The following is an 18,658-nucleotide window of genomic DNA, read 5'->3' as shown; positions in this document are numbered from 1 at the left end:
GAGTCAAGTATAAAGACATGATCTATGTATCTTATTGTGACCATAACTGAGTTTGTTTGTCATCTATGGATCTATCTGAAAATTATTGATTTCTATCTTGGAAATGAAATTATAGATCAATAATTCTCACTCCAAGTATTCACAAAGTCTAACATTTTTATGTATAGGCACATCTTCCAATTTAACTAGTCAGAAGCTTAGAAACCAGATTCAGAAAGGGACTTAGCAAAAAGAAGACCAAGTTTTTGTACACCCACTAAAGGGACCCAAATTAATGTGACTACTTTGATAACTGGGGCAAGGGGACCACGGTGACTGTATCCTCAGGTAAGTCACTTCAACATCTTTCTTTAGCTTATTATTGTAGCATCTTAACTGAAATGGGGAAGAAATCAGGAATTTTAGGGTCTCTGACAGAGGTACCCAAGTTACTACCCATGAGAGGTCATCTGTCTGGGCAAGAAAGTACTCTCCTTCTACTAAGCTACTCATAGAAAAATCTTCCACTACTTTAGTTATCCTTTACGACTCTACTGGGATTACTTCTATCTAGTGAGCTCTCTACAAGACTTTAATTTGGGGAAAATCCTGTGATCCCAGAGACATAAATCAAATATTGCCTTGGAATAGGCAGACTTGTCCTAATGTGACAACTGGTTTGATTTCTGGGGAAGGGGAACCGTGGTGACTGTCTCCTCAGGTAAGTCATCCTAACTTCTCACTCTAGCCATATTCACTGTTTTGGGACATTTAAGGGAAAGAAAGAAAAGATGCCCTGTCTCTAAAATCTAATGGGAGAGTTCTTCCAGGGATCTTAGAAAAAATCCATGGTTTCTTTGGCCTTAGAGTAAACTAACTGTGATTTTCCTGGATATAACTTAGATTCTTAAACAGTGTTCTTGAGATTCTTTATGATTCTAATGGTTGATAAGTATTTCAGTTAGTATTTCATATTTTCCAAGGAAGGTTTCTTAGTTGGGTTGATATTTTACCTTAGAAACTGAATTGGGATTTTTATCTGGAGACATGACTAGCAGAGCTGACTGAGGGAGTCAAAATGCCCAGATGAGTGGCTTGCCTGCAAATATTAGCCTAACAAGAAAAAGGAGAATTTACCAAGAAGTCAAGAGACAGTTCTTTCAGACCTCATTTATTGCATGGATTTCTATGTATGGACACAGGTTCTCAGAAACTTCCCCTGAATAAGGTTCAATTATGAAGTTTCAATATGTATTAGACAGCCAGAATTAATACTGAACTTGTGAATTATGATGGAAAGATAGAATTCATATTAGAAATCATGTTATTTTTGAAAATATCTTTTTCTTGGGCAGTCAGAGGCAGAGGTCAAGGTTATTTCTAGGTTTTTGTGAGACAAGAGTTGTAATTTACCCAGTACATCTATGGTATGAAGTACTGGGGTCAAGGGACTATTTCTTAAAGTAAAAATTCATGATTTTTTTTTGCTCATAAATGTAGGGTTCTTTGCAATGTTTAAAAGCATATCCTCTAGGATAAGCTTTCTAAAGAGGGACAGGCTGGAATAAGAGAGCAAGTTAGAGCATGGGGGACAGATAGACTGGGACATAGAGATGATTTTGGAATGCAACTATTTCTGCCAATTTGTTTCCTGAGCATACAAAGGGTTTAAAGTTGTGTACAAAGGATTTTTTTCAGAGACAAATACAGGATTTATGTGCAGATACTAGCATAATACAATCACTATAAGTGTTGAATGTTCCTCCTATATCAAATCCACTATAGAGTCATCCAGTGTATAATATGCCATGTAAAATTAAAATACTATTATTTATCTTAATAAATATATATTTAGATAGATTATCTGTAGTGTTACATGCAATATACATATGTGTTGTGTATATTTGCATATTCGTGTGATAGCATGTGGTAAACATATATACTTATCTATACAAGTACATACATAAATTAAAATATCAAAAAGACTACTGGAAGAGAAGTTGAGAGAGAAAATGTAAAAGTTTAGTTTGATTTAACAGTTGTAAGCTGAAGGAGATCAGTGAAGGAATTTATGTCTCTAAGTTGAAAGTAACAAGTTAGATCAAGGGACAGCTCATGAATTCCTTCTCCACTTCAGGAAACTGAGAAATTATTTTGCTAGGAGCTGCCTTTGTTTTATATAAAGTGATTGAAACAGTTGATCTCCTGTTCCCTACAGAATAGGATAACATAATAATTATAATATAATAATATGATAATATAATATAAGAAAATATGAAAATGAGAGATTTTTCAAAGAATATCTTAAAGTAAATTCTGAAAATGACTAAAACTATTAACATTTAAGAATTTAATTTTAAAATCATTTTTTGGCAGTCACACGTAATTTAAAACAATTCATTTTACTACGTTTACCATAATTCTTCTTTAAATATTATCTTTATTTCATTTAGAGTGAGTTCAAAAACTTTAAGTTTCTACTTCAGATAAAGGAATATTTTTAAATCTTGAAAGATTCAAAATCGGTAGCTGAAAAAAGACAAATAGTGCACTCAAAAATTATAACATGAAAAATAGCAGTTATCCTGTGGATTTCTTCACCTTGAGATGTTTATGATAAATAATCAAATGATGTAAAATAACTAAACATAAATTAAATTAACAAATGCTTCCAGGTAGGACCAAGATGGTACCCATTCATTTTCTGGCCTCATGCACCAGATGGTACTCAAGGATCTGGAAAGCAGGTGGCAGGAAACCAGCTACATCTTGATTCTATTCTAGGAAAAAAAGAAAAAAAATGATTGATTCATTTCCCCATTTCAGTTGAAAGGAAGTAGCTTTTAGTTAGTTTTTTGCATAGTCCAAAATATCTAAAATTACTCCACTGAGAAAAACAACACCTGGGTAATTTGTATTTCTTTTTCTTTTCTTTTCTTTTTTTTTACTGGCAAAGAAGGAAGTTAATATATATTTGGAGAATAATTTTTAATTCTTTGGATTTATTTTTTATTTTTTCCTGTCATTGCTTTTACTTCTGGGATTTTCTTAGTTTTGAAAGAGGCACTTAAGAAATTCAGAAATTCCAATTTTTATTATGGCTTACTCATGCATCTAGAATATTTTTCATTTGGTTGATTTTTGTTTTAAGATAATCTTTTTTGAACCATTTCAGCTTCAAATATTATCTTTAGATTTTTTTCTGTGTTTAGATTTTCCTTTAAAGATAAATAATATCAATCTTGAAATTCTATGAAATGTAATGTCAGTAATTGAAAGATACAGTTATCATATTTAATTTTATATTCAGTATTATATGAAGTTTGCCTAGACTTTGAGAATTTTTGCATTTTTTAAATGATAGAGGAAAAAATAAAAAATTCAAAGCTGAAATGCTATTTTCAATCAAAATCAAATTTTGATTTCCAAAATGTATGAATTATAGCAAGAAAATACCTGCTTAAGAAAACACTAAAACTCAAAGCTATATTGAAAACTGAACAGGCTTCTTTTCTTGAAGAACCAAATACTTGATGATAAGGTGATAAGTTCATTCAAGTCTTTTCTTTTGATATTGCCATTTGGAGCACAGACTTCATTGGCTCTCCACTGAGCCATTAATACAGGTGGACTATATTTTTGGTTATGCCAACTCTTAGCTGGGAAAATCCAGGTAAAATTTTAAAAAACAAATACCAACAAGATTATTTTATAAAAGAAATGGTTATAAAATGAGATCAAATGGACCCCTTCAAGGCCAAGAGGCTCAGCTACATATTCCAATAACTGGTCACCTAATAGGTAAGAAAACAGCTTTGACTGTTGTCCATTTCATTATTTACCCAGTCTTCTATATGGTGTCAATTACTTTTTCTGGGTTTTGAAAAAAATTTTGTTTCATGCATAAAGTTGAATTTTATTTCATTTCAATGAACATTTATTGAGAAATAAATATCTTGTAGATACATCTTTGTTAAATAATTGAAAGATCCTATAAATTTAATTTCTTCTGAATTGTGTATTAATTAGAAATTGTTATGAGCTAAATACATTATATTTAATATTGTTTATACTTATAAGTTAAATTGTGCATTAATATTTTTATGGTCAATCTTTTAACGTGCAATATTAGTAGTTTTTGATTAAAGTAGCATTACTTTAAATAGCACATTAGAAAATTTAGACAATGCATATTTTCTATATTCTATGAAATAATTTCATTGTCAGAGATTTCATTTGAAACCAAATTATTCATTTAAATTTAAAAACATAGAATTTAAGCCTCAGATCTATTTGGTGGCCTTTGCCTCAAAGAGATTATCTCTAATAATTTCTTTGTTCATGTAAATATTGTTCATTATTATGCAGTCTTGGGTCTGAAAATAGTTAACATCAATGCCATTATAGATTATAAATCTTGCAAAACTTTTCAGTTTTGAGAAAATTTCAGTTCAAATGAGAATTTCTTTGCCTATTCTGGAAAGTTGTCTAGAAAGCTAGTGTCTAATGTGGCAGGGGGTTTCAGGGCATGGAGCCTGGATATGGACAGGTGGAAGTAAGACTAAGGACATGCAGATTAATGCTGGGCTGCAGAATTTAAGGCAAAAAGAGCTAGAATGAAGAATGAAATTAAGAAAGGGTAGAAAAAAGAGAATCAGGGAGAAACCTGATGTTTGGATGATTGTGTTAAATTGGTATCAGTGGACCTTGTGGGATTTAGTTGACTCAAGACCCAAAAGCTTATTTATCTTACCTCCTCTCTTTCCAAGACACCCCAAATGGCATGAGTGCCAGGGTAGATCTATAATTATCACTTGCTGTGCTTCTGAACTAAATTGATCTGGACCGGGTTGAACTAGGATGAAATGTGTGTGACATTCACTCCAGTCACCGGAGGGGATAGAAGTCAAGCTCAGGGCTGACTAAATGGGACCGAGTCTAGTCTATGCTGATGTCGTGCTAAATTGAACAGAACTCACTATGTGTACCTGGAGCTGGGCTGGAACTGGAGTTGTACCCTAACTGATGCTAAAACAGAGATGAGATATAGTTGAAACTGGGGCTGGGGCTGAGCACATATGAGGCTAACTAGAACTAAGGTTGAACCAGAAGTACAGCCAGCATTGAGTCTGGAACGGAGGGTAATCTAGAACTAGGACCGTATTAGAGTTGAAATTGAATTAGGGACACAGTCATGGCTGAGGCTAGTGCTGGGACAAGGGCTGAGGTTACAGTCAAGTCTCGGGTAGGCTTGAGCTGGGGCTGGGCCAGAGCTGGGACTGGGGCTGGAGATGAGCTACAGTTGGGGCTGAGAAGGGAAAGAACTGGAGCTGCAGCTGGCCTGAGGCTGAAGCTGAAACTGGGGCTGGAACCGAGCTAGCACTGGGGCTAGGGCTGAGGCTATGGATGAGACTGGGCCTGATGCTGGGGCTAGGAATGAGCTCAAGCTAGGGTTTGGGCGTGGGCTGATCTGGCTGGGGCTGAGATTGGAGTTTAGGCTAGGATGGTGCTGGAGCTGGAGCTGGAGCTGGAACTGGAGCTGGGGCTGGAGCTGGGGCTGGGACTGAACTCTAGCTGGGGCTGGGGCTGGGGCTGGGGCTGAGCTGAACTAGGGCTGGGGCTGAGCTAGAGCTGGGACTGAAGCTTAGCTAATGCTGGAGCTGAGCTGGGGCAGGACTGGGGCTTGGACCAGGACTGAGCTCGAGCTGGGGCTGGGACTGAAGCTTAGCTAATGCTGGAGCTGAGCTGGGGCAGGACTGAGCTAGAGCTGAGCTAGGAGTGTGGATGTGATTGGGGTTGCGGGTGAGCTCGAGCTGGGGCTGGAACTGAGCTCGAGCTGGGCCTGCAGCTAGGACTGTGGATGGGTCTGGGGCTGGGGCTGGGGCTGGGACTGAGCGGGGGCTGGGGGATGAGTTCCAGCTGGGGCTAGGACTGAACTGGAGCTGAGCTAGGAGTGTGGATGGGGCTGGGGCTGGGGCTGGGGCTGAGCTAGAGCTGGAGCTGAGCTAGAGCTGGAGCTGGAGCTGGGGCTGAGCTAGAGCTGGGACTGAAGCTTAGCTAATGCTGGAGCTGAGCTAGGGCAGGACTGGGGCTTGGACCAGGACTGAGCTCGAGCTGGGGCTGGGACTGAAGCTTAGCTAATGCTGGTGCTGAGCTAGAGCTGGGGTTGAGGTCAAGCTGAACTATAGGTGGGACTGAAGCTGAGCTAATGCTGGAGCTGAGCTGGGGCACGACCGGGTAGGACTTGGGCTTGGGGTAGGACTGAGCTCCAGCTGGGGCTGCAGCTAGGGCTGTGGATGGGCTGGGTTCGGGGCTGAGCTCAAGCTGGGGCTAGAACTGAGTTCAAGCTGGTACTGGGGCTGACGTGGGGCTGGGGCTGAGCTCAAGCTGAGCCTGAAGCTGGGCTAGAGCTGAGACTGGGGCTGGGCTGGGACTGAGGCTAGAACTGGGACTGAGGCTAGAACTGGGACTAGGGCTAGAACTGAGCTCGAGCTGGGGTTGGAGCTGAACTGAGCTGGTGCTAGAACTGGGGCTTTGGCTAGGACTGAGCTAGAACTAGAGCTGGGACTAAACCTGAACCAGAGACAGGGTTAACTGGGAGCTCTTAGCTTTTCTACTGAGGGTATATGGAGCTGAGGCTGAACCAGAACTCTAGCTGGCTAGAGATGGGCTAAGGGATGAGCTGGAGCTGGAGCTGGAGCTGTGATTATGGTTGACCTGGAATTGAGTTTGGGACTGAGTTAGGGGAAAGAGATAGAAATAAATAGGAAGTGGAGGTAGGCTAGAGTTTCCACTGAGAAGAAAAAGAGGAAGAACTAAAGCTAAAATGGTATGAATCTAAGCTGCAACTGGAGCTAAGCTGGTTTGGTGAAGGGCTGATTGTGAGTTGGAGTCAGAGCTGGGACTGAGCAGGAGGTGGAGCTGAGACTAGAGATCTCACTGAACCTGTCTGTACTGGAGCTAAAATTGAAGCCAGAGATGGTATTAAGCTGGATCTGGGATTGGGAATGAAACTGAGAGCTATAGAGCTCTCAGAAAATGAGCTACAGAGAGGATTTTTTAGAAGAGCTGGAGTTAGAGCTGAAACTCGACTGCAATTGGTTCCCGTTCAGCCATGTTCTTCATGACCTTGTTTGGTGTTTCCTTAGCAAAGGTACCAGAGTGGTTTGCTAATTCCTTCTTCAAACCATTTTATAGAAGAGGAAACTAAGGCTAATAGGGTTAAGATACTTGCCCAGAGTCATACAGCTAGTAAATGTCTGAAGTCAGATTTGAACTCCTGAAGATTAGTGTTCCTAACTCCAGGTCTAGCATTCTATCTACAATACCGCCTAGCTGGCCAAGATAGGGAACTAAAGCTAAGATTAGGCTAAAACTAGAGAGAGTTGGAACTGCAGCAATAACTGAGACTGGGGCTGGAGCTAGGATCACACTCCCTTAGCTGAGTTAGATCTGGAGCCAAAGTTAAAGCCAGGAGTGGGGGTAAGCCAAAACTACACCTGGTTGAGTAAAACTGGAGCTGAGGCTTCACACTGACTCCAGACTGACCTAGACTGGAGTTGCACTGCAACTTATCTTCATAGCCTTCTTGAGTGGAGCTCTTTTGGGGCTAGTCTGCACTACATTTGGACTGTGTCCTAAGGCTAAGGCAGAGCTAAAACTGATATGTACTGAGCCTTCCAACAACCCCCCTGACAACGTGTTTGGTAAGGGGTGGGAGAAGGCGAAATGGGGAAGGAAGTCAGGCTAAGAATAATCCATACTGACACCTGGGTAAACTGAGCTAGTTCATTTCAGTTCTTTCTGCAACAGATAACTGGCTAAGCTCTACTGGGACTGGTTCCTCTGGACCATTTGTTGCAGCACAACTGACCTGCTCTGGGCTAGAGTTGGGGCTAGAGCTGGAGCTTTAGAGATGGGGGGCTGGGGCTGGAAGTGAACTAGAGCTGAGGCTGGGGCTGGGGCTCTGTGGAGCTGAAATAAGTTCAAATGAGCTTGACTGAGCTAGTTCAGATCCCTACTCAGTCCCTCGTGGAGCTGAGCTACACTAGGGGTAGAATTAGCTCAATAAGTCACTACCCTATCCTGTAAACAGAGTTGAACTGAGCGGAGGCTTTTTTGAGTCATACTAGGTAGTCTGAGGCTATATTTAGTCTTTTCTAGACTGAATTGAAAAACTGAGCTGGAAGGAACTGATTTGGGCTCAGTCCATACAAAAGCCATTGTACAGATTCCCTAGAAAAAGCTAAACCAAACTGAGCTGAAATGGGATTGATAATCTCCTATTTACTTTACCTGAGTCTGTCCATGAGTTTCCTCTTGGTCTGAGCTGTAGTGGTCCATACTCATAGAACTTTTGGGATGAGTTCTTCATGAAGTCCATTGTTTCAAGCTTTTAAGGCTTTTGCTCATATCACCAGGGGCCTGTCTCCTGGGCACTGGCCCTTCAGATGATGCATCATCTCTCTTTTTTTCCTTGTCTAAAAAGATGTTACATTTTTAGTTCTGGGGATTTGGAAGGCTCCGGGAAATAAACATACCACCATCCATACAGAAATATACATGTGCTGTCTAGATTAATGAAGAAGGAGATTTTCTCCATGAGTGGATGGCTAGTTTCTCCAAACCTATACAACAATCATGTTTTCAGACTTAAATAAAGCAAAGAAAAGCTCCCTTTGGCAAGGCATGGAGAACAGTGTTCCCAGAAGCTGACAGATTTTGCCCTAAAGACTTTGGCTTATCTCACTGGGTGGTAGAGCCTAAGGGGTGGGTGAGCTGAAACATGCCCAAAGTGGTAAAAAGGCTAGTCTGGCTCAGAGAGAACTTTATTTACTTCCATGACCCTCTATTTTTGACGCTCACCAACAATGGGTTTTGTTTTGTTTTTTTGCCAGAGGATTCTTCTAGAGGTTCTTAACTAGTGAGGCCTTCTCAAAGTAAAATGCATAAAATAAAATCCATAGGATTACAAATGAAAAATAAATTCTATTGAAAATACAATGAATAAAATATTAATTTTCAATACATTTTTTAAGTTCACAGACCCCCAGTTAAGTTTCCTTATTAAGTGAAGACCTTGGGGGTTGTCATTTCCCTAGGGCTGATCTCTTCAGAAATATGCATACTCATGTATGGTGCCTTTACTGGCAATGCTTGGTACCAGGCCCTATATGGAGCCTATGCTGTGGTGCCTATCTCCTATTTGGAATGGATGAGCAGAAAATGGGGCATATGACCAGAATGCATGAAAAGGAAGGTGTAACATATACTCCTTTGGAAAGTCAGCTCACTGTACTTACCTTGCTCCTCCATCTCACCTAAAACTTTACAAAGGAATTAGCCATTTTGCCCACTGCTTCGGGCTTGAAAAAGCTCTTGAAAAAGCTTTCATTTTTAACATTTCTCCTCTTCCTTTTTTTTGTCGTTCCCGATCTTTTCCTCAGCTCTCCCATCTGCACCAAATCTCTTCTCCCTCTCACCCTGTTTGAATTCCGGAGTCGAAGATGCCCCTGTGGCTGTGGGTTGTTTGGCAAAGGATTTTCTACCTGATTCCATTAACTTCTCCTGGACCTACCAAAACCAAAGTGCTATAAGTCACACAGATTTAAAGATCTTCCCATCTCAAATGAGTGGCCCTACATACACAGCCACCTCCCAAGTGATCCTCCCTGCCTTGGATGTCCTTCAAGACAGTTACTTGGTATGTAAGGCCAGCCATCTCAACAGCAACAAGCAAGTTCAAGTTTCCCTCCCAGGTAAGATCCTTTATCTCTTCTCTCCTCCCTACCCTTGCTTTGGTTCCATGAAGGGGAACTATCCAGCAATTTTGAGGGGAACAAGACACCCCAGTTGAAAGCACAGGACATGTCACACAAATAGACATATTAAGATACACAAACATAAGTCCATATATAAATATAACATATGGACACACCAAAGTCCATACACACAAATCCCCATATATTTGCTTGTGCTCCTCCCTGGCTCTAATGGGCTCAAAGGGGAGGCCTTGATTTAAGGGGGCTGTTTGGCAGACCTCCATTCTAGATGCTGATCCTTCTATTTCAAACTTCCTTCCATCCTCAGACTCATCCCTAGCAAAAGCAACCATCTTAGCAGGGTCCTAACTTCCCCCTTTGCTGGCTTGTGTTTCTATCCAGATACCACCAGCAGTTCCCCTAATGTGACTGTGTACATCCCACCCCGTGATGCATTCTCCAACTCTGGCCTACGAAAATCCAAGCTCATCTGTCAAGTCACTGACTTCAGACCAAGGGAGATCAAGTTAACATGGCTTCGAGAGGGGAGGCCAGTTTCATCAGGCTTCTCTACGGGTCAAGTCCTACCTGATGGTTCTGGAACCTACTTCCTGCAGAGCAGTCTGACTATTAATGAGAGTGACTGGCTCAGCCAGAGCACATTCACTTGCCGAGTAGATCACCTCAATGCCCAATTCCAGAAGAATGTTTCCTCGAGCTGTGCCATCAGTAAGTGATGTTCAGAAGAGGGTTGGAAATTGCAGCCTTCTCACTTCTATGGTTCTGCCTAGATCATAAAAGATCCCCAGAGAAGTACTCTTCCCCAGGAAATCTTCCCTAGCTCAGGGCTTGCTCCTAGAGAAAGTGCTAAACAGGAATCTGGTTTCTTCAGGAGTCTCAAACACTGATGATGGCTGCTTAATTACTTCCCATCCTGTCTCACAAATGGCTGAGATCAGTGATGCTTACTAGAATCCCCCTTCTCTTTATTTACTTGTGTTGAGGACACTGGGGAAAGGGTACATGGAAGATAATTCTAGATATTCTCTATCAGAGCTCTTTAAATCACATAAGGTATCCAACAATCCAACTAGAAAAGAGTTACATTCTTCTCCTCTTATTGAGGAATGAATGAAAGGAAATAGAAGCATACTGATGCATAATTAGTTTAGATATAAGAAAGGGAGTCCTCAGAGCATTGCCTAGCAATCTCTGGAGTTGGTCATTGAATAAAGGTGAGAATGGTCTTCCCTGGGACCAGAAGGAGCATAGGAAATTCCCTTTAGACAGAGATGACTGAAGTTAATACCTGCCTGGAAGAGTAGTTCCAGAGAGCTCTGTAGAATTTATCAGATCCATAAACTCAGATTGCTTGCCACTTGATCAAAAAGAAGAAAGTACTCAAGCCTGCAGTGAGTATGCATGAAGAAAAAGTGTTAAGGGAGAGGAGAAGCATTAAGGGAGAAGAAAGATAAATCCATAGGAAACACTACTGGTATTTGAAGAGTCAGTATAATTCTGTCTCTATTTTGCCTCCTTTTGGAAACTAAATATGACTTTTCCTTTAATCTAGGCACAGATTCACCCATTGAAGCTTTTGCCATTCCCCCCTCCTTTGCAAGTATCTTTGTTACTAAATCAGCCAAATTAACCTGTGTAGTCACAAACCTGCCCACCTATGACAGTTTGAGCATTTCCTGGACTCGTAAGGATGGACAGCTTCTGAAAACTAAAGTTAAAGTATCTAGCAGCCACCCCAATGGTACCTTTACTGCTGAGGGAGAAGCCACAGTCTGTGCAGAGGAATGGAATTCAGGGGAAGCATTTAAATGTATCGTGACTCATTCTGATCATCCTGTTCCCTTGAAAAAAGAAATCTTCAAACCACAGGGTAAGGATTCCAACTTTCTCCTCCTTGTCATCTTTCCTCCCTCCCTTTAACCCAGAAATTGGCCCATCCAGGATTATATGATACTATCTTGGAGGCCATATGACTGGGGGACTTTTAAATCTCATGGAGTCTCTGAAAAAAAATTTTATTTCATCTGTCTAGATTTAGGAAGACCAGACAAAGGTGCTCAGTCTTCTTCCATTAGAGCAAAAACAACCAAGTCAGACCAGGAAAGGACCATGAGATCTTCCTTTTCCTCTAATTCCTCCTTCCCAGCCTTTTTCTCATCCTTCCACACGTTGCTCTTGAATTAATGGAAAAGACTGAGAGAGTCTTTCAATTTGAGCTCCATTCATCACACATAACTCTTTTCTAGGATTTTAGAGGACCCAGGAACCTCTTTTCCTACTTTCTCTTACTAAACCCCAGAATCACCACAGGAATCTCCTACTTAATCTGGTTTTGCCTTTATGCTTTGACTATAAACTCTCTATTCTCAGACCAGGCATTTTCAAGCCGACTTCATATAATTTCTCTTTGCTTACAGAAGTTGACCTGCATGCTCCATCTGTCTACCTGTTGCCTCCAAATCCTGAGGAGCTGAGCCTGAGGGAATCAGCTACTGTAACCTGCATGATGAAAGACTTCTCCCCACCAGATGTGTTTGTCCAGTGGATGCACAAAGGACAACCCATACCCTCAGAGAAATATGTCACTAGCAGCCCCCATCAGGATCCCCAGAAAGGTGGTCGCTACTTCTCCTACAGTATCCTGACAGTGTCAGAGGCACAGTGGAATTCAGGGGATCCTTTCACCTGTGTGGTAGCTCATGAAGCATTGCCCTTGTCATCAACTGAGAGGACCGTGGACAAGTCCACTGGTAAACCCACCCTTGTCAATGTCTCCCTTGTGCTAGCTGACGCAACCAATACTTGTTACTAAGAGAGTATGATCTTGGTCAGCCTCTTCTTACTATGCCTACAGGTCCTACCCTCACCATATAACTTATTCATGAGGCAGATTCTGGGGGCCTTTGGGCCAACTGAATATCCAAAGAAGTATTTAAGATTATATGACTGAAATGAAAAACTGCATTTTATAAAAATTAGAAATAAAAAAAAAAAACTTTACAAAGAGATATCCGTTCTGGTTCTGTAGTAAATAATGGTATCTGATTCTCCCCAAGCTTCTCTCTATACAACATTACTTACCCGATCCTGTTGCTTCACCTCACTCCTAAAATTATTTGCCTAAATACATACATGCACACACACACACATATACACCACCTTAGACCTTATCTCCTTGATCATCTCTCCCCAACTTTGCTTCATACTTACAGTTCCTTCAACCCCATGATGCTCAGATGCTACAAATATGTTTCTACATGTTTCTTAGCCTTTCAGAACAAGTTTCAGTAGAAACAAAACTGATAATCCACGTACATGTGTGGATACACAACACACACATGCCATCTCTAGACTAAGTAAATAAAAACTTCTTCTCTGGCAGGGAGGTATGAGCACTTATAGAATTTTGACTTGGACTTTTTTTAGTCAGTAGAATCATTTTGTCCCTTAGTAGGTAAGATGTGCATTTTCCCACTATATCTAGCCCTTTGGGAGAGAGGAGAAAGGAAACAATGCTTATTACAATAACTTCAGTTATGTAACTCAATATTTCAGTGCCTAGGGATATAGAATTCCAAACCCCATATCCCACTGATCACTTTTAGTGATCCCTTTAATGCTCCAGTTTGGGCTTTGAGTGGAATCCTGGCTATTTTACCTCCTCATGTCCAAGGGAATGGGCCTCAGGGTTCCAGGGATAAGTGATTCCTAACTTAAGATAAAGGGTTATTTCCAAACAATACTTCCATTTCCTCTCCCTGATATATTCCTACCTGATGATCCTGACCTAGGCTTTTAGTATCTGCCCCTAGGGCAGAAAGCACATCACATTCAAAGACGATGAGTTGATGGAATCAGAATAGAGAAGACTGAGGGGAGAGATTTGATACCAAATATGACCTTGTTGAGTTATGGAAGGAGTCAAGGGTCATCTTTTCAAAAAACTAGAGAAATATCTAAGGAACCCCCATTGAATAAGCTTCCCTTCTGACCTCCTTGTTAGAAGTTACATGAGAATGGAATTACAAGTAGCCCCAGAAAAACCTAGTAATGACCCTTCATCCAAAGAACAGCCTCTAGTGGAGGCTGTACCTGACAAGAGAAGAGAAACCTCATTTAGCTATTGCCTGCTGTCCAATGATAGAAGTCCAAACAGAGCAACATATACTTTGGTACTAGATATAATAGTTAATTAAGGAAAAATTAATAGTTTCTATGAAGACTCTTTTCAATACCTTTAATCTGCACTGAAATCTTAGCAAGGTGCAGGTCAAAGCAACCAAAAGGGCATCAAGCCCTAATGAAATTGATGTGTTGAACAAATTTTCATGTGGAAAATCAAAATTCTATAATTTCCCTGAATAGCACAGAAGCTAGAGAAACCATTTGGGTCCCAACTGTTACTGTGGTATTGTTAAGGGAAATCACAAGAGGGAAAACATTTAAATATTTTAAGTTCATTGATGGGAAGGTTGAGGGGAAGGAGGGTAAAAGGGTAAGGGAAGGATATTGATCTTAAACCCAAAACTAATTCCCTTAAAACTATCTTAATAGCTATCTTCTCTATGCTAAATAAATTGTTTCCCCAAACACAATCTCACAAAATAGAGTCCAATATATGAACCAAGATCCCAGAATAAAATGTCCAAAGTAGGTCCAGTAGAGAAATGGTTCTTTGGTCTTCTGTCCAGCTGCCAGCAGTCAGTCCAAGAAGGTTTCCTCTCACTCAAGCTGGTGTCTTCCAAAGGGCCAGAAACCTGGTAGATGGAAAATCTTCAATCTCCAAAAGCTTCCTCCAGGAGACTGTTTACACTGGGGACATTAGAATTCTTGACTCAGGCTGCCCATGTGACCTTCCGTCACATGTCCTGTCAATCAAATGGAAGTTCATATTGCAAAAATCCTTCTGCAATCTTCCTTTTCTTATTACATTAGATAAACCTTCTTCTCTGATACCTTCAAATTATTCCTAAACACATCCCAGATCTGTCCTAAGGATCCCAGCAAGAAAATCTAAATTTCCCAAGAATCCATTGGTTTCTTTACCCCAACCTCAATTTCACTTTAGCAGAAACACCTGAATATCTTTGCGAATCACTAAGGCTATAGGATAAATCTTTCTTTACGTAGCCCAGCCTTAGTTCCTCCAAGATATCAGGTCCTATTGCCAGTAATCATCTGCAATCAAGAGAAACTTCAAATACTTTCTCCTATTTAGTTATAATTTCTTGAGGAAAAACAAAACTATGAAATTCTGTTAGATTACATATACATACAGACATACATAAAAAAATTCATTTTCTGTAAAAGAGCTGAGAGAGGACAATTATGCTACAGAAATTTGAGGTCAGAAAAATATAAATAATAGAAACTAAGAAATAATTAACAATGGAAATGATGCTTTAAACAGCAACCTAGTAGTATTATCTTAATTTCATATATCCTAGTGCTGGGACATTATCCTTCTTTGTACATTTCCAATTACTGAGAAGTTTTATGATCCAAATGTTTACCAGTTTAGTCCTTCCATATGAATACAAAAGTTTTGTGTCTGATCATGACTGAAGGGGGGAGAAGGAAATGGAAGGTGGTATCATCAAATATCTGTTTCAGTTCCCTTATTTACATGGTCATGGAAAGATATTTTCAAGGAAGCGGAACCATAGATTTCAAATACATTCTATTCCTTTTCTTCTGGACAGCTAGACATAGCAGCTTAGGACCCATGGTGATAGGAAAAACATTAAGTTACCTCCTAAGACCTTGTCTCATTTGTTCCCACAGTTACAGAGTGAGCTGTCTTCCTGTCTCTGCCCCGACTTTCCCCAATTCTTCTTTTCAACCCTTGATTTTCCAAAGAAAGTATTTTTCATGATCAAATTTGGAAAAGATAGTCTTGAAATCAACCACAATTCATTAAACTCTTGGTTCATCCATTTGCCTCAGCTCATCAGAGTACACATCTCTCTTATTCCTCTCATCTAAAATTTAGTCTTTTAAGAAAATTTCTCAGGTCCAAATAAGAGCACAGGTGTGAAATGTTCCTTAGAACATTGGACTAGGAGAAGTCTAAACCAAGATTTTCATGCACATGTGTGGATCCTTACACATAAATCCACTAATTTCTCACGTTAATTTTCATCAGCTTTCTATCTCTTTCTTCCTTTCTTTTATTGAACTCATTGTTCTCATTCTTCTGGCCACATAAGAGTGGCCAGAGTTAAATCACCATGGCACAAATGTGAGAATCAGAATTCAGTTTTAAATAGTGTCTTTAATCCTGTCATCAGCACCTACATAGGGGTTCTTGTGAGACTGCAAGAAAAGTTTCCCTTTCTAAATGCATTTTCATCCCCCTTTTCTGCCTTTCCTCTCACAGAGTCTTCCTGAATTTTCAGTTGTGTAATTTTTCCAAGTCGCTGGCTTTTCCCATACTTCCAACCTTCTTATTTTTAGACATCTGTTTCTGATCCTGGGGCAATGATGTTAGATGTCCTCTAGATTTCCTCACAGAAAATACATCTGAGAAATTTCTATTTACCAGTTTTTTCCCATTAACAAAGCAGCAAAATCCTCTGTCTAGTCTCAGTCCCAAAGTGACTGAATCTAACACTGATGCTTCTATTTTCTATTCAAAACCCATGAAGAAGGGGAAGTGAATGCTGAAGAAGAAGGATTTGAGAATCTGTGGACAACAGCCTCAACTTTCATTGTCCTCTTTCTGCTGAGTCTTTTTTACAGTACGACAGTCACTCTATTCAAGGTAAGAGGACAAGGATGCATACAGTTTAAGCAAACGTGTTCAAGGAAGTATGGTGTGAGCACCTTTCTTTTTAATGAAGTTATGGTGTTATTATTAAATAATTAAATATTGATGTAGACCTGAAGATATAGTTGCACATATATTTAGTCAACAATACTAGATTGACAGTGTGAAATGTGCCTTGCATTTAATTGCATATGTTTACTGCTATAAGCATTACAGATTTTTACTGCTATAAATTACTACTTGTTTGAGTATACTTCTCATTTTGCTGTTATATTTATTTGACCATTTTGTATGTCATGTATAATGCTTATTTATTAACTAGTTTGTGTATATGCTCTGCTAACATTAAGTTGTATTTTCTATAGAAATTCACATCTGGCTCAAGATAAGGATTCCCTAGTTATCAGCAAAACTGGTACTAGTGGAAAACTAAAATTTCCAGAAATTAGCAAATAAGGGAAAGAAAACTATGCTTTTCAAAGGCAACTATGAACTAAAAAAAAAATTCTACTGAAGCAGGGTCACCCACCACTCCCACCTATATACATACACACTCAATGAACTCCAATAGTTCTTCAGTTGACTCCAGAATCAAACATAAAATCCTCTGTTTAGCTTTCAAAGCCCTTCATAACCTAGTGCTGCTACACACACCACATCTTGAAGTAAATATACCTTTCCAGTCTTCCTGCACTTTACACTCTCCTGTGTATCCTTCCATCCAGTGACACCAAACACTTTACTATATCTTGAAAAAGACATTGCATATTCAGACTCTAAGCACATTCCTGTACCTGGAATGTTCTCCTTCCTCATCTCTATCTACTAACTTTCCTGACTTCCTTTAAGATTTAATTTAAATATCATCTTATACAGTAAGCCTTTCCCAACCCTCTTTATTCTGGTGCCTTCTATTTATTAGTTATTTTCTATTTAACATATATAATAAATATATTCATATATATATGCATATGTATATGCATATATATATATATATATAGTTCATACATATTTGCTTGCTTTTTATCTCCACCATTAGATTTTGAGCTCCTTTAGGGCAAGGATTGTCTTTTGCCTTTGGTATCTCCACTGATTAGGACAGTGCCTGGCACATAATAGTTTTAGCAAATATTTATTAACTGATTATAAAAGGTCTCATCTCTAACATATAGGGGCACAATTTGAGATCCCTGTAGGAAGCACAATTGACATATTTCTTCAAATATCTCTTGAAAAGACCTCAAGAACCATTTACAAATCTATCATTTTGTAGATAAGGACATAAAGGCCCAGGGAGGTTAACTCAGGTTCTCTGACTCCAGAGTCAGGGTTATTTCCACTTTGTCACTTTCATTATTTTGAACTTTCTTCAGCGAATTCACACAGGTCCCTTTTTGCCTCTGATATTTACTCCCAAAAATGGTCAAGAAAAAAGTAATGCATTTATTATTATTCATAATAACATTTGTCTTTTTAAAATGATCTTACATAAAATATATGACGTAGATATTTGTTTTACAGATGGAGAAACTAAAACTAAGAGAGATTAAAATGACATAATAAGTATAAGGTAGAATTTGAACATAGGTCTTCCTAACCTCAAATCTAGCATACTTATACTATATTATTTCTCTATTATTCACAGGTAAAATAAATTCATCCTTGAAAAGCAAGCATATGAAAACAAAGATCCTAGACCAAAAGAAGAGATAATTCCTTGAAACCTTGACCCAAGCTTCCTAACTGATGATATTCACCCTTTCAACAATTCTTGGAAGCCTAAGAGGCTCCAAAGCATATGGAGGTGGTAAAGAGGGAAGGAACTTTTTATATCCATGTGGTTTTCCTATATCCTCTTAATACTTTATATATAACTCATCTCTTTCATTTTCCTTCATGTCTAACTTCCTAAAATTAGGATTTAAAAGAAAAATAATGCATATTCCTAAACCCAACCAATGTATTTTACTAGTTAACTTGTAAACCACAAGATCATTCTGAAATAAATACATTTATGTATATATATTATATTATGTTTCAATGACTTTTATTAGAATCACTAAAGAATTACCAAGGCTGTGACATTTTCCCTATCCTGGGAATTCACTGATGAATATTCTTAATTAAT

General features: G+C 39.3%; 2 gene segments (V, D, J or C); both read left to right on the top strand.

Moving 5' to 3' along the window:
- Positions 1–275: 275 nt before the first annotated feature.
- IGHCMU (immunoglobulin M constant region) lies at positions 276–18,558 on the top strand (the record flags this gene model as incomplete). The annotated part of the segment is given in 7 exon segments: positions 276–327; positions 9,426–9,737; positions 10,143–10,469; positions 11,314–11,631; positions 12,179–12,511; positions 16,409–16,524; positions 18,176–18,558. Coding segments are annotated over 7 exon segments (1,467 nt in total), but the record flags the coding sequence as incomplete, so codon positions are not given.
- Positions 635–18,658, top strand: part of LOC103103780 (immunoglobulin heavy constant gamma 1-like) — a 349,593-nt gene continuing 331,569 nt past the window's right edge. Inside the window, exon 1 of the C gene segment in view lies at positions 635–700.

This window comes from Monodelphis domestica, chromosome 1 (assembly GCF_027887165.1).
Source record: "Monodelphis domestica isolate mMonDom1 chromosome 1, mMonDom1.pri, whole genome shotgun sequence".
Classification (NCBI taxonomy): Eukaryota; Metazoa; Chordata; class Mammalia; order Didelphimorphia; family Didelphidae; genus Monodelphis; species Monodelphis domestica.
The sequence above is the reverse complement of the archived record's forward strand: the minus strand, read 5'-3'. Positions and strand labels throughout refer to the sequence as shown.